Consider the following 17,348-nt stretch of genomic DNA (forward strand, 5'->3'; position numbering starts at 1 on the left):
CATGGAGGATTGAAAAATATACAAGAATATTGCATTGCATTAGAGGGGAAATTCATTGTTGGATAAGAAAATAGCAATAAACATGTAAAAAATGCTATAGGACAATCAATTTTCTGCCGGTATAATAAAATTGTGTTGCGAAACAATTTAAATCAACAGCAAAAAAAATCCAAACAACTTATCACATCCATGAAAGAAAAAAAAATGAAAACTATACTACAAATACACAATACAAGGAAAAAATTAGAACTTAAGAAGATATTCAGTCTCATAGATCACTCTGGTCATAATAAAACAAAAAAGGAGAAGGAAGTCACCTTAACTCAACAAAGAAATAGCCCAGCAAAGCGAAATGGCCATGGAAAAAGAGAACAAATCCACCCATGAAGCGGTTTTGAAGTTCACCCATCTGCATGGGCCGCTATGAGAAAAATGACAATTTGCTCTTCTCAACAATGGGCTTCGCAGTATATAGCCCACAGCCCGGGTAACAGATATTGCTGAGGCACGCAAGACTTTGCAATGTGTGTACTTCAAGATCAATTGACAAAATCATCCGCTTCACCAGAGCTTATAGCCTTTGTGAAATGTTTAATTTGCTTGAAACCAAGCAGCCAAACTCACATACGTGAAGCAGATGAATGGTCGACAACTGTGCAAGTTTAGAAAGTTCTGCAGGCTGAAGAGTTGGTGACATCGAAACAGGACAGTTTCTGCTGTTAAAGATTAGCCCACTGTCTGGACTGAAACCGGATGTCGTGTGCACAAATTTCTCCACACAGTGCCCTATCCTAAACTCTATTGACTGTAGCGTTGTAGAAAGAGATACCACTAAATGTCAAAAATATCCTGCTACATCGTTCTCAGCTGAGCAACCATACCTCAGTGAAGTCAGAGGACGACTCCAAATTTACTAGTTCAAACATGCCATTGCTACTTATCCTTTGGCTTTCATGTCCCAACAACCAAACTGAGAAACAATATGGCCATGGCAATGGGGCTCTTCACCTTGCTACCGCCACTCGTTGCCGTCCTGATGATCCCCACTGTGAGCGCCGGTGATGAGGCGGCGCTGCTAACTTTCAAAGCACAAGTAGTCATCGATGGCAGTTCTGGTACGCTGGCCTCATGGAACAGCAGCACCAGCTTCTGCAGCTGGGAGGGCGTGACATGCAGCCGTCGGAGGCCAACACAGGTGTCGGCGTTGAACTTGCAAGGCGGCGGTATCAAAGGAGCACTCCCCCCGGCAATAGGTAATCTGACTTACCTGCAGACGCTCAACCTGAGCGCCAATGAGCTATATGGTGAGATCCCAGCAAGCCTGGGCCATCTCCGGCGCCTGGAAACACTCGACCTTAGCAACAACTTATTCTCCGGGGAGTTCCCTGCTAATCTCAGCTCCTGCATCAGCATGACCATCATGGTGCTAGACGGCAACAAGCTTGGTGGTCACATTCCGGCCGAGCTCGGAGCAATGACTTCCCTGGAAGCAATATCGCTGAGCAACAACAGCTTTGCAGGACCCATACCGGTATCACTGGCCAATCTATCTCATCTGCAGTATCTCAGTCTCTCCGGCAACCAGCTCGATGGATCAATACCACCAGGACTCGGCAGCATTCAGAGCATGTGGCAACTCCATCTCTACAACAATAACCTCTCCGGTTTGCTTCCACTCTCTCTATACAACTTGTCTTCACTGATCAGCTTTCAGGTAGGGGGCAACATGTTGCATGGAAGCATTCCTACTGATATCGGCAACCGATTCCCCAGCATGCAGATTCTTAGCTTGTCAAGTAACCAATTCACCGGGATAATCCCTTCTTCAGTATCTAATCTCTCCCATCTCACGACCAAGGTTTTAAATCTCCGGCTATAGCTGCAGCTATAGTCGGAGATAGCTGCTGGACAAGAATATAGCTAAGCTATTTAACTTTTCGCGCTAACACATGGCACGCGCTAATAGCCGGCGAAATCTGGATTTAGCTGCTAAAAGAATCGTATTTTAGCTGCAGCTAAAATCTTGTCGGGCCAACTAAATGGGCCAGCGGCCCAGCTATGATCCCAATCCACCCCCAACGTAACCCTAGCCTCATTCGAGTCCAGTCTCCCACTCGCCTCTCCTCTTGTTTCTGAGAAGGACCAGGCGCGGCGGCAGCTGCCGGTCGCCAAGCGCGGCAGCGAACCAGATCTCCAAGCGGTGGAGTGAAGCACGACTGCACGGGCGGCGGCGACGGTGTGCAGCACTACTGCACGAGTGGTGGCGTCGATGTGCAGCATGAGCGACTCTCCTCTTCAGCTAGGCTGCTGCGCCGGATTCCCAAGCGGCGGCGGCGGCGGCGCTGTGTAGTACGAGCGCCCTCGGCAGTTTAGTGTGATCTATGTCTATCTCGTACTAGCAGCTTATGTAGTATGAATGTCCGATCATTCCCCAGCCCCAACCAGGAGCACCAACTCCATGACCGATCAATCTAGTAGCTTCCTTCTCTGATGATCTATGTAGTATGTACTCTGTGAATGATGTGTTTATCACTTACCAGCTTATGCACTCCAATATTCTGTGTTTTTTATCTGATTTTTGTAAAAAACAGCTAAATGTCATAGCTGAAGCTATCTCAGGCTATAGCCTCACTTAGCTGTTAAGAAGGACAACAGCTAAATGGTTTAGCCGGAGATTTAAAACCTTGCTCACGACACTCAACCGCGCGCAAAATAGATTGAGTGGGCATGTGCCTGCCACTTTGGGGAGGGTGCGAGCTCTGCAAAATTTGCTCTTGACAGAAAACAAGCTTGAAGCAAATGATAAGGAGGGACGGGAATTCATCAATTCTCTATCAAACTGCAGCCAACTGCGGTGGTTGATACTCAGTGACAACTCTTTTGGAGGACACCTACCAGGTTCAGTTGTGAACCTCTCGGTGACCCTTCAAAAGCTATACTTGGATGACAATAGGATCTCTGGGAGTATCCCTGCAGACATCGGAAATCTTGTTGGTCTCAACATACTGCTGACTGTGAACAATTCTATGTCAGAAGTGATTCCGGACAGCATTGGGAAACTAGAAAACTTGGTAGACCTTGGCCTGTATGGTAATGCCTTGTCAGGTCTCATACCACCGTCTATAGGAAATCTCACAAAATTAACTAGGTTCCTTGCATTTTACAACAATCTGAGGCCGTTCGGCTGGCTGGTTGCCGGCTGGCTGGCTGGTTCTGTCTCTCACGAAATCACTGTTCATGTCCTGCCAGTACAGTATTTTTCTCTCACAACAATCAGTCGGAACAGTATTTTTCAGTCCTGCCGAACAGGCCCTGGAAGGACCAATACCATAAAGTCTTGGGAAGCTGAAGAATCTATTTATTCTTGATCTCTCGACAAATTACTACCTTAATGGTTCTATACCCAAGGCAATTTTGAAGCTTCCTTCACTTTCATGGTACTTAGATTTATCATATAATTCTCTTTCAGGACCCCTTCCATCAGAAGTTGGTACCATGACTAACCTCAACGAGTTAATCTTGTCAGGAAACAAGTTGTCTGGCCAAATACCTAGTAGCATTGGAAACTGCATAGTTTTGGTCAAACTTTTACTGGATAATAACTCGTTTGAGGGTAGCATACCTCAATCTCTGAGCAACTTGAAAGGACTCAGTGTATTGAATCTGACCATGAACAATTTGTCTGGTAGGATCCCTGATGCCATTGGTAGTATTAGAGCTCTACAACAGTTGTACCTAGCACAGAACAATTTGTCAGGGTCCATCCCAGAAGATTTGCAGAATTTGACATCGTTGTCTATATTGGATTTATCTTTCAATAATTTGCAGGGTGAGGTGCCAGACAAAGGTGCTTTCAGAAACCTAACTTACATATCAGTTGCTAGGAATAATCAGTTGTGCAGCAAAACACATCAACTTCACTTGGCAACTTGCTCTACAAGCCCATTAGAAAAGGACAAAAAGAAGAAATCAAAGTCTCTTGTAATTTCTTTGCTAACATCTATAATAGTCTTATCATCAGTTTCAGTTATTCTCCTTGTTTGGATGCTCTGGAAGAAGCGCAAACAAAGGCATAAGAGTACTGTAGAATCTCCAATTGCTGAACAATATGAAAGAATTTCATACCTTGCATTATCAAGAGGAACCAATGAGTTTTCAGAAGATAACTTGCTCGGAAGTGGTAGATATGGTGCTGTTTATAAATGCATTCTCGATAATCAGGGCAAAACCTTGGCTGTCAAGGTCTTTAACCTTTGTCAATCTGGATCTTCCAAGAGTTTTGAGGCAGAATGTGAGGCCATGAGAAGGATACGACACCGTCGTCTTATAAAGATCATTACTTGTTGCTCGAGTACAGACCCCCAAGGTCAAGAGTTCAAGGCATTAGTTTTCGAATTTATGCCCAATGGTAGCTTAGATCTTTGGCTTCATAAAAAATCTCAGCTCACTTCAAGCAGGACACTTAGCCTTTCCCAGAGGTTGGATATAGCTGTTGATATAGTCACTGCAGTGGAGTATCTTCACAATAACTGTCAACCGCAGGTAATCCATTGTGACCTTAAGCCAAGCAGCATTCTTCTTGCTGAAGATATGAGTGCCCGAGTAGGAGACTTCGGCATATCAAAATTTCTCCCAGAAAATACAAGGATACAAAATTCATATAGCTCAATCGGAATAAGAGGTTCCATTGGCTATGTTGCTCCAGGTGACAAAAATTCTTAATATTGTTATCTTGTGCGTTTCAAACAAATGTGACGTGCTAATGGTTTTTTTTTTTTTCTGACGTAACTGTAGAGTATGGTGAAGGCTCTGCAATCTCAACATCTGGTGATATTTATAGTCTTGGTATATTGCTGCTTGAGATGTTTACCGGCAGGAGCCCAACAGACAACATGTTCAGAGATTCACTAGATCTGTATAAGTTCACCGAGGAGGCTCTACCAGACAAGCCTTGGAGATAGCAGACTCAACAATATGGCTACACAAAGAACCGAAGAACAGCACTACTACGGGAAGTAGAATCCAGGAATGCTTGATTTCTATCTTCAGGATTGGGCTATCCTGCTCGAAGCAACAGCCTCGAGAGCGAGCATCGATAAGAGATGTTGTGGTGGAGATGCATGCGGTCCGAGATGCATACCTGATGTTTGGCAATTAGCCTCCAAGGGAATATGAGAGAGAGAGAGAGCATCCGCTAATCAGACATCCAGAGAGATTTCCTCAAATCATCATCACTCTCAAGGTGCAGTGCTGCAATAGCTCCTTGTCTCGTAGCCTCATGCAACCTGGCAACGTTGAATGGGAGAATTATTTATTTGACACTAAACAAACCAGTGTTTCGTATTTGGCATTCAAAATTTTGAACTTTCTTATCTGGCATCAAGTTGAAATTTCCTTTCGTAAATGGCACTGCCGTCCATTTTCATTGATCATCTGTTAGTTGACTGGTTTGACCGTGTCAGTTTTTTTCCCTATGTCCGATGTACCCCTCTGTTAATACACAGAAGACTGGAATTTGGCCGAGCTCCCAAAATCCCAGATCCTGCGCCCTTCTTCCCCGGCTCTGTTGTGCCACTGTGCGTGGCTGCCCTGGCTCCATGGCCGGAGCGTGAGCAGGCCACCCCGCGGGAGGCCGCCCCCGGCCTCTGCTCGACGAGCCACGTACCCGTGCTAGGGCCTTGCCTGCGCGGCTACGCCCTCGTGCTCGTGATACTCTGGCGTGGACATCTCCACGGGTGCCATGGCCGCAGCTTGAGGCCTATAATATAGGCAGAGCGAGCGCGCCGGAACTCCATCGCCGGAGCTGTGGCCGCAGCGGCGGACGACGAGCAGCTACGGCCAACCTCATCGCCGTCCAGGTACCTCACCACCTCCCGAATCATGGGCTGCGTTACCGGCGCTGGGTGAGAACTCCATGGACGCCACCATCTTCATCGATTTCGGCCAGCTCCTGTGCAGCGCCGTCAATTCTTCTTCGATTCCGGCCGTCTCATGTGGAGCGTCGTCGATTCGCTCATCCTCCGTGTGTTGCCTGGACATAGCCGCCGCCTGCGCCAGCTTCGGTTGTCGGCAAGGCCGTCCTGGCCCCTGCGTGGAGACCGGCGGCGACTCGGCAGCTCGCTCGCGCGCTTGCCCGGCAGCAGCGTGGCGGCCTGCTCGCGCGCGCTCGCCGGCCATGGCGCAGCTGCCTTCTCGTCCGGTGGCGGCGCAGCAGCACGTAGACGAGCAGCTTCTTGGTCTTCTCTGCTCTCTCTCTCTCTCTCTCTCTCTCTCTCTCTCTCTCTCTCCGAGCTTGCGCGAAGCGCCGCCGAGCAGCAGCAGAGCTCCGGCTAGCCGCTGCCATTCCGATCCGTGAGCGCCGCCACAATCCCGGCCCAAGCTCGCCCCCTTGATCCACCTCGACCTGGAGCTCCGCCCCACCATGGTTGCGCAAGAGCTCCGGCGAGGCCCCTTCCCAACTGCAATTTTCACGGAGCTCACCTTCTCATCGGCGCCGCGGGGATATGCCCACGCCGCGAGGGCAGCAGCGGTGCCAAGAAGCCTAGGGGAGGGACGGCCATGTGGGCGCCGTCGCGGGGGTCATCGTAAGGGAGTGAGGGCGGACCTGGCGCCGGCGCATCGCGGACTACCTCGCCGATGAACAGACCGACGTGTCGGACAATGAGTCCATCACGGCGCACAGCGACGAGTACGTCGCCGCCTCCGCGTTCGCCGCGGACGGGGGAATGCTGCCGGTGTTCCTCGCGGACCAGAGCGACCTCGTGGAGGTGATGCTGGAGCTGGACGAGGAGTCCATGGTGGTGCGCAGCGTCACGCCCACCACCGCGGCGCTGTACGGGACGCCCACAACGTCGCTGCCCGGCGCGGGAGCGGCGCCGCAGGCGGCGCACACGCCGGACGGCCCGCGGAGCCTGAGCCGGTGCTCGTCGACGTCGTCGCGGATCCGCGGGAAGTTTGCTTGGCTGCGGTCGCCTTCGCCGTCGTTGCGCCGTCCCCCTCCCCAGCCCGAGGCCGCGGCCGCCGCAGCGTCCTCGGACCAGCAGGTGGTGTGGGAGGCGGCGCTGGCGGCCCGCGAGCGGCGGCGTGTCCAGGCACGCCTCCTGAACCGGTCGTAGTCCGGGGCCCGGCGCGCGCTCAAGGGCCTCCGGTTCATCAGCCGCACTACCACCGATGCCGACGGCGGCGCCGCGCTCTGGCGCCCCGTGGAGGAGCGCTTCAACGCGCTCGCCACCGACGGCCTCCTCGCCCGTGACGACTTCGGCGACTGCATCGGTACGCACGTTCGTCCGTTCGTTCGAACTAGCCATGAACGGCTGCAAACAAGGGTATTCATGTCTTTTTGCCATTCACTTGACACCGTTACTGTTCTAAATGGACGGTAGTGTCATTTACGAAAGAAAATTTTAACTTTGTCAGATAAGAAAGTTCAAATTTTCAAGTGCCAAATACGAAACACTGATTTGTTTCAGTGCCAAATAGATAATTCTCCCACGTTAATTCTCCCACGTTGAATCATTGAATTCAAGCCATCAATACGAACGACTCAGAAGCTTACCTGCCATAGTGGCCCACATGGGGAAAAAACACCAAGGATAAGGAGGGTGGTAACATTTATTCTTGAAGTGTAATCTCAAGTTTCCAATCACCATTGGTGATTGCAGCGAACTGTCGTGAGAAGATAACTTAATGTCTTCCAGATTTGAGATTTACTCGTAACACAAGTATATCGGTGAACTTAACATATGAGGCCCCGTTCGGCTTACGTCATATCCGGCTTATTCGGCTTCTTTTTTCAGCCGAAACAGTGTTTTTCTTTCACAACATTTCAGTCAGCCAGAAAAATGTTTTCAGCCAATTTCAGCAAGCCGAACGGGCCTGAGGCAAAACATGCTATTACCACATAGTTCTTGCTTAGCCAATTTACCATACAGAACTGAATATAGATACTCATATCAACAAGCGAGACTTGACAGAGCCCTGTATCGTAATCCAAACAAATGTAACTACTACATCTGCATCAGGCATGATTTTTGTTGCGCCATTCCTTAACCTGTCGTTCAAGGCTACCCCTTCCCCGATGCAGCAGTACAGCAGTAGTAATAACATCTCGAAGGAAATACCATACCATCACAGTTTGAAACATTCAGAAACAAGCACTTAATTGGAAACACCTTTGGCATGAAAGTTTGGATCCAGTCGGGAAAGTACAACAAAGATCTCCGTTTCTTGTCTTGTTCTAGATGCTCCACTAAGTAAGAAATAATATAAAAAGAATATGACTGTTTGCCTGAATGCAAGCATACAGGATCACTCCTCCATAGCATCACCGCCCTCAGTGACCTCAACCTTCTGCTTGAGAGGTGTGATCTTTGTGGACAGTACCTCTGCAAAGAACAGAATCATGCATTTACTTTATATTGTCCAATATGCCATATCCTCTATAACATTCATTAGCATGGAACTCACCAGTCTGCCCCTTGGTGAAGCTATATCCCTTTGAACTAGCATAAGTTCTGGGATTCGGCAACTGGTGGTTTCTCAAGTATTCTGTCTTCCCCTGGTAATGCAGGAATAGGTCAGCAGAGCAGTTTAAAGGGTTGTATTTCATGTTTTCCCATTTGCTCAAAGGCATCCATGGAAAATAGTAGCATGCAAGATGCAGTGTACAGTTTACTCAAATGAGCATCGGTGGAAATTAGTGATCAGAATTCAGTAGTGTAAATCAAACATGTCTCAAGTGTAACATATATCAAATCAAGTTCGATAAATATAATGTTGTGGAGATAATTTGAAACTTCATTCTCTAATAAGTAAACAATACAGATTTTGCAATGTTTTGTCAATTTCAGTCAATGAAATAGAAAATGCATCTGGTAGTATCAGTTCTTGTTCTACATTTGCTTCAAAAGTTTGCTTGGGCCTTCTCTGTTGGTGTTGTAAGTGAGATAAACCTATGTTCCCTCTAAAATTTTGTAAACGCTTGTTACTTTGGTTTCTTTGTAATGGATCTTGGCCAGGGTTTGGTCCTGGAACTATAAAATAAAAACAGAAAACACGTACCTTGGTTATCACACAGACATCCACGTTGCTTCCACTACCCAAGTCATTGAAGATACCTGCGCATATTGCATCCGACACCAGTTGTATTCCTTCTTCCCTCTAGAATATATAAAGGAATTTAATATCAAACTTTCGTAAATCAAAACAAACACCATCAAATGCAAGTTCAGTCACCACAGAAGGCAATACTATATTACCAACATAGTTAAATGCAGGAACTATTGCTCTGATTCACTTACAGTGAGCCCTTCTTTGTACTTCGACTCGAACACTGACATCGCAGCAAGGGATCCAGAACCCATCGTGGCAAAAGGAAGAGTATCAGTGGAGCCATGTGGATAAACCTGCACATTCAAAGTTAATGTAACTACCCTAAATTACACTTACGCCAAGTAACAAACAGGTATACTCAGTTACTAACAGTGTGAAGATGTGGTCCAGTACAATCCACTCCACCAAGAACAAGGGCAGCACTGACATGACCTTGATACCTAAACATAATGGCATAAGCAGGTCAGACGTTGACACAATGACAAAAAAGTTGTAAATGTGCCTGTGAGAGGTACTCACCTAAAGAGGTGTGACTTCAGCAGTGTAAGAGCAGTTACGACTCTAGATTCGCGACCCGTTGCATAACGGTGCAGCTGTAGCTGCGAGCTGACCATGTCTGAAGTGAAGGAAGGAAATGTCACTAAGGAATTCAACGGAAGAAACAGGAGTTTGAAAGGGCAGTAAGATTTCATTGCTGTGGTCATCTACCTGTAACAGCCTCTGTGTCAGCAGCAGTTCCTGCTCCACAGCAATAAATGTTTGGCGCCATAAAGTGGATCTTCTCACAATTCTTATCAGCAACTATAGGCCCCTCAGTAGCCCTTGTGTCTGCCCCAAGAACAACCCCATCCTACATATGAAAGCATGATTTAGTCAAATGGTAACCTCAATGGATATGGGGCATATGAAACAATCCCTGTTCAAACACAATGCAAGGTCTTTCATCTATTGGCATTGGCTAAGAGCACCAGTGTATATACTAAAAATTTTTATAAAGTAATGACAAAATTACTGTCATCCATTGGATTTATTCAATCACAAGTTGATGCAAATCAGGATCAATTAAGATTTGTCAGAGAATAATTTGCAGAATATTTTTTTCATTAGGATGAAGAAATATTTATGTATATGTTTTCCCCTATAAGCTAATACAATGGAAACCAACAACAAAAAAACGGGGGCTTTCACTCCTAGGAGGGTAGTTTGCGCTGAACAATTTCCAAGTTTGCAACATCAGGACACACAGCAATGTGTCCATGTGCAACAGGAAGTTACGCATGCGATTGATATCAGAAAGATTTTTCAATGTTTAGTTGAGATGCTCAGCACCCTAAAGAGATTTCCAGACCTAACTAACATTAAGAAACAACAGCACTAGGCTGATGCCTACAAAATTCGCAGACATGGTAAATTGGCAAATACCAAAAGGTATTTCATCTATTAGCACGGGCTAAGGGCAACAGCACACATAGTAAAAGTAGTTAAACAATTGTTAAGGCAAAATTACTATCAACCATGGATTTATTCAATCACAAGTTGATGCAAAACAGGATTCAATCAAGTAGCATTTGCCAGAGAATCATATGTAGAGTATTTCTGCATCACCAGGATGGAAAAGGTTGTATGTATAACTTTTCCCCTGAGCTAATACAATGGAATCCAACATAATGTGGTTTGCACAGAACATTTCGCTGATTTGCATCATCAGCACGTAGCACAATGCGGGCACGCGGAACAGATTGGTACGCAAGTGATTGATATCAGACAGATTTTTGTTTTCTAGGCTCAATTGATCTGCTCGGCACCCTAAAAAGCGGTTTCCAAACCAAACTAACATGAATGAACAAACGGCAGCAACAAAAGGTTCATGCCTACCAAATTTGCAGAAACGGGTACCGCTGAACCAGCAGAAGATACAGTAATTACCGGAATACCAAAAGGCAGGCAACACAACAAGTGTAGGCGGCCGCACCTGAAAGACGAGGCCGACGATGGTTGTCCCGGTCTTCCTGAATCCCGGAAGCTTGAGCCCGTTCTTCTCCAGCATGTTGTTGCGGCGGCACAGGTCGAAGCTGAACCCGCCCTTGGCCGGGAGATCCATGGAGCCCGTCATCCTTCCTTCCTGCACCACAAAGGCACCACCACGGGTCAAGGCCACGGCGAATCGCCACGGGAAGGAGCGGAGCGGAGCGGGTGAGATCCAAACAAAAACCGCTTGGATTAGGGTTCTGGGGGTACCTGGTGATGCTCGTCGCAGCTAGGTGAGGGGGGCGCGTGGCGTGCCTGACCTGAGGTCGGATACGAGGCTGGCGAGAGCGGCGGGAGGCGAGGAGATGTCGATGTAGTCCGATGCCGGCGCGAATCGCCCAGGCGGCGCGGGTGGATACTCGTTCTCGGACTCGGCTCAGCCAACTCGGAGAAACGAGAGGAAGCACAATAGCAGGCTGAAAAACAAATGATTTCCACAGGAACTAATGGAAAACATTTTTTACAAGAAAAAACATATAAACAACTAAAACGAATATATTAATAAGGGCACTCTCAATTCAGAAACCATCATAGTTTCTATGAACATTAATTGTACTAACACCTAAGTGTTTCACTGATGTGGCAAGATAGCTATTGAAGAGAGAGAAAAAACATAGAAACCAGGTCTAAGTTAGAAACTATGTCTACACGAAAACCGTAGCGACCCGAGTTCGTTGCAACACTAGACAACCCTTTTAATCATCGAAAGGAGTCAACCATCGACCCTCCATGAAGACTCGCAACATGCAACACGACGCCTGACATCAATGACCCATAGAAGCACCTTGTGAGAATCCCCGGATAACCATGGTCAGGCTTATATCCGAATCGGAAGAGAACATCTACATGAATTAGGATCCATCCCATTGACATCATCAACAGCAACCCAATCTCAAGGAACTACTAAAGATGCAATGCATTGGTCACCAATGACCAACCACCTAATGACTTAGTTAATTCGGCAAAGACAGAGACTACCGGACAGTCCGCCAGTTTACCGAACCATTCGATGGAGCACGAAGTAGCAGCAGAAAGTGGAAAATGAGATGTTTGCCACCCACCCACATGTCATCACGAAATGGGAAAGATATCTCTCAGTTGAAGCCTCACCTCTCACTCATCCTCCCATTTGCATCACTCTCTCTCTACTTACTCAAAGACAAGCAAGAACCCTAAAAACTAGAGAGGGGAGAGATTGGAGAAAGAATTGAAGAAGATGAAGGAGAGGAAGGAGGGGAGCAACAGCAGCAGCCCATGGACACCCTCCACCCGCAACCTCTTCATGGTGAGCTCAAGAAGAACTATCTTTATTTCTTGGATTTTCCACCCAATGGTCTAATTCATGGATTTGTGTGCAAGATTGGAGATCTCCTACTGGTAGTAGCTCCACTATATGTAAGTAAGTTCAAGAAGTTCCTACCTAGCTCATTCATCCAACAAGTTCATAGATAGTCCCTTGATCCGTCTCAAGGGTATATTGCAAGAGGGAGTTCATATGAAGCCAAGCCAAGTTTGGATGGAGAACGTATGAGAAAAGGAAGCTTGGATCTTCATCCTTTTACTATGGAAGCTCACAGATCCTGGAGCTAAGGTTTTAGCTTAATCTCATGGTTCATCTCCAAGTTCTTAAACCCTTAAGTCAGATCCTAAAGCCCTAACCACACTTAGCAAAACAAGCTCTAACCCTAGCTATCTTGAGCCTAGAGAGCTACCTAAACTATCCTAGAGATATCTTGGACATGCATAGATCACAGCTGAGCACATCTAGGTCTGAACCCCAAGATCACCCAAGAGCATAGGTTCTATCGCCCGACTAATGGAGTGTCCGTCAATAGTACAGAGTATCCGCTAATCCTGAGTCTAGCCATCAATAGCCTGAATTCCTTTCTGAGCGACACAGCGGAGTGTCCGCCACCCACAGCGGAGTGTCCGTCGAATTATAGAGGTGCACAACCAGGTAACCCAAGAGCACCAAGCCGATACCAGAGCGTCCATCACTCACGACGAAGTGTCCATTGAATTATAGAGAACAGTAACCCAACAACCCGAGAGAACCTAGTTCCTACCGGAGTGTCCGTCAATCGATCGAACCATCCGATATTAGCAGCTAACCCTAGAAATGGCCATGTCCTAAACCTACCGGAGTATCCGTGGTTCCCATGGAGTACCCAACAACCTAAGCAGAACCAACCTAGACACTACCCATCTTGGCACCTGGCACAGCAGAGTGTCCGTCAGCCAGGACAGGGTGTCCGACAACACACAAAGAGTGTAAGATTACTCAACCAGCTTACCCAAAGAGCCAACAACACTAGGTTAAGCATAGTTTCAAAGGGCAATAGTAGAGTCATAGGTGAAAGCCTCTATCCCAAGCTCTAAACCGTGACATGTTCCTAAGCTTTCCTCGGTAGTCCTCGGTCTTGATCCTCGTTCTCTTTCAGGAGCCAAGTAGCGCGAGGAACGTGTGAGAGTTGTCGTCTACAACTTCGACTTCGTTCAAGCGGCAAAACCAGATAGGCACCCCACTATTATGAACCCTACTTTGGATACTTATCAAGTCGCATTATGAGTTATGCATTGCATGTAGAGTTGGATAATGAACTCTTTCACATAACACTTAGAGTTACTCTTTAATCTGTTAGAAGCCTTTCATCTTAACAATGGGAATGGGAACGCTTAATGCTTATTGTTTAGTTGCTTGGGCAACGGTAGAAGTCGAGCATGAGAAGGGAACTCATACTCGCGCGTGTAGGATATTACACCTGGACAATTAACTACTAAAACCAGTGAGGGTATAACTTGACTCATCTTACTAATCTAACTAAGGAATAATATCCCTAATATGATAATGTTAATGATAACTTGGATATCTTGCTCATGCGAGGGGTAGGTCGTCGTGAGTGTGGGATCTTAGACGACATAGCTTGTGGAGCAGTAAGGACCGTGTATTGGGATACATAAGTCCAAGTAACCACCCATACAGACTACATGTCGCGGATGGGGTCGACAAGCCGAGTAACTAATTGTGACCTGTTTATCCGTGAAACTGGCAATGGGGGTGGCGTCGGTCGGGAATGTCCAGGACATTGACCGGAAACCCAGTCGAACCTTTCATCGGACACTCGTGCTAGATTAGAAAAATGTTGGAAGACATGAGGCAACCCTTATCTCATGCACGAGGTATGGTGGTTAGTCCTGTTCTTCCATGTGGGTACAGTTGTACACCTCTGTAGAGTCTTGAAAGCCTGAAGTCCTTCGAGATGGAACTATTCAGATGCTCTTTCTTTCTATACCCATGGTAGCATGAATAATGAACCATGAGCACTTTGTCATAATAGTAAGTATTGTAATTCTAATGTTGAGCATAGCATGTCATACTCTTAACGAACATCATTACTTTTCACACTTATACAAATGCCTGATAATTACCCTGTGCATCCACTAAATATTATATGTTGGAATTAAGTCCTACGAGTACAAAATGTACTCACGGTGCAGCCGTTAAGTTATTTTGCAGGTGTTGCTGCCCGGTGGATGTGAGATAGCGCTCTATTCACCGCTGTATAGTAGACCTTGGATTGGATGAATCTGAGATGAGCTACAAGTTAACTCCGATAAGAATTCGAGCGAGACATCGAAGAGCTGAGCCTAGGAGGGATAACAATGATTATATACATTATGTGAATTCTGTAATTTCTTGTAAGTATAATAACTTTGTTAGTTGGGCATGATGTTGGATGTTATGTGTTGGTTTGCCACATGGGGTGTTCTGTGTCTGTGGTAGAACCGCCTAATCTAATGTCTCTCAGGAGTACTTGTCTTCCATTAGACCCTAAGTACTCAAAGGAGGACACCAAATTACGCAGTTCCGTCGAGCACACCCCAAGGGAGAAACCTGAAAATCCACATTTTTTCATTAGGATCACAAATGAAAGAATAAAGCTTACAACATTCTTAAATTATTTCTTACATCAATTTACATGCAACATCCAAGTATAATATTTATTATTTATAACAGCAAAATATGAACATGTTATCAGAGTTATGAACAATTTAATTTAATAGCGGAATATAAATATGTGATCAGAATTACAGCGGAATTAAATATCTATTCATGTTGTGATAAAGCATTGATATATAACTACGATAACAAATTATAAACTTCTATTTATAAAAACATTTAGTGAGAGTTATAAATAAAACTATAATCGCAGCGTAAAGGAATCATCTCTGAACCCATCGAAGGAATCCACACACAAGGGTCAGCTCTAGCATCTGCCTATCACCTATAACAGGGGGAAATAAAACCCTAAGTACTCAATTGTACTTAGCAAGACTTACCCGACAGGAGGAAAGAAAAGACTCCAAGGATATGCAAGGCTATCTGGCTTGTGGGTTTATTGCATCTGCAGGAAGTATTACTAAGCATGCATCGTTATATTCAATTTTCTTAGCAGTTATCATTAGTTCATTAACTAACCATTCTATATAAGCACCTGTGCTACTTTCAAGCAGGTGGTAAGCAATCAGAATCATTTTACCAGCTTTCATCTTTCAGTTCTTACTACGTGCTAGATTGTAGATAAGCCGTACCGGATCGCTCGACAATTCGTAAATCAATGTGCCCAGCTGGGTACCTGAAATACATACCCTACTTGTACCCTGGGCACAAGCTAGGACCTCCACCCAAAAACCACCCTGAAAGTCGGTCCGAAAAGAGCCAAAACCCACGACAAGAGAGCAACAAACCTTCCCTGCACCCATACACAAGTATGTGCTCGGGATAATAAGTCTGTGACCTACCTAGAACCCAATGCAACGATCGGTCCTTAACCGACTTAGACAGGAAAATAGTGTAACCAAGCTATGCCCTATTGGCTGTAGAACACAACCTCTTACACCCACCAATACCCAAATCATATCCCTGCCCGGTCTCTATTTTCCTTTTACTATTTTATCATGAGTGATAATAATATAGTAACAACAATAATATATTTCCTATCTCTCGCGAGTGACAGGCAATCACTTAACTTCTATCGGAGTCCTATAGCATAGCAATCTACATGATCCTGTCATACTAATAAGACTCATAGAATATATATATATATATATATATATATATATATATATGTGTGTGTGTGTGTGTGTGTGTGTGTGTGTGTGTGTGTGTGTGTATGCAAGTGCGTTTCATTCAATTCCTTAAAACTTAATGCACAAATATAATTTAAAGTGTAGAAAAGTAGGGGTTATGCACCGGGGCTTGCCTGGGTAAAATATAACCAAAAGTTAGCATTCCATCTCTGTGACATGATCCCTGGCACCATCTTTTTAGCTACTCCAATTAATACCATCGATCCACCATCGTTCCTATTATGAAAGGTATTGATGCAAATGCATAGATGTAAATAATCAACGACAGCCAAAATGCTTAGAAATCCGGTCACGCCTCACAAGCTAATGAGATAGCTCTAACGTGATAGCCTACGTATCAACATCATCGAGAAAGGTGTCATTTCCCAACAAGAGTTTTAGTTATACAATTCCAAGGTGTTTCTTTATTTTATTTATTTGATTTACTATACATTCAAACTAGGGCTCAATAGTTAACCTAGCAATTTAATTTCTCTATAGCTGCAAAAATTACAGTAGACACCTTACCATATGATGAACCTACCATAAAAATTTCATAGCATTTGGACTAAAGGAACTAATTTAATTAATTACAACAAACACTAGATTGATTTTTAAGACAAGTATTTTGTACTAAAGCATATGATTTTATGTGTTCACTGTGTAGTACAATTTGTGTAGAGTTCAACAAAATTGGATTTGTGATTATATGATTTTTCTTTGATTTACTAAGGAATTTACAATTTTCAGCCGATTTAAAGGAATTAATAAGAATGAGAAAAAGGAAAAAGCTTCATAGGTCATTTCGGCCCAAGACGGCCCAATCTGATAGGAAACCGGTCCAACACGAGTGGGCCCCTGGCCCACGCATGGGAACAGGCTGGCCTAGGAGGGGAGGCCCAAGGCGCGGGTACATTTTGCATAAGAGACCATATATTATTGTGAAAACCAACCCGAGATCCAGAGCACTATTTATGTGAGTCATCCAATTTGTATCAAGCACCCTAGAAGTATTTGGCTTCTCCATTCCCCAGTCCTCGCGAGCACCAGAGTAGAGCACGCGGGCATGCGATGGTTGC

The 17,348-nt window shown here is 45.5% G+C and overlaps 1 protein-coding gene and 1 pseudogene across 1 annotated transcript; one reads left to right on the forward strand and one right to left on the reverse strand.

Moving 5' to 3' along the window:
• The first annotated feature begins 942 nt into the window (after positions 1–942).
• On the forward strand, positions 943–5,326 carry LOC136545567 (probable LRR receptor-like serine/threonine-protein kinase At3g47570; annotated as a pseudogene).
• Positions 5,327–8,017: 2,691 nt separating this feature from the next.
• LOC136545568 (proteasome subunit beta type-7-A-like) lies at positions 8,018–11,555 on the reverse strand. The gene is made up of 9 exons (XM_066537575.1): positions 11,350–11,555; positions 11,084–11,233; positions 9,820–9,961; positions 9,631–9,727; positions 9,482–9,551; positions 9,300–9,404; positions 9,061–9,159; positions 8,467–8,557; positions 8,018–8,384 (listed from the first exon to the last, which is right to left on the reverse strand). Exons 2-9 carry the CDS (start codon positions 11,222–11,224, stop codon positions 8,308–8,310), a joined length of 822 nt encoding a protein of 273 aa, XP_066393672.1. The 5' UTR covers positions 11,225–11,233; positions 11,350–11,555; the 3' UTR covers positions 8,018–8,307.
• Positions 11,556–17,348: the final 5,793 nt, after the last annotated feature.

The sequence above is a fragment of the Miscanthus floridulus genome, chromosome 3, assembly GCF_019320115.1.
Source record: "Miscanthus floridulus cultivar M001 chromosome 3, ASM1932011v1, whole genome shotgun sequence".
NCBI lineage: Eukaryota > Viridiplantae > Streptophyta > Magnoliopsida > Poales > Poaceae > Miscanthus > Miscanthus floridulus.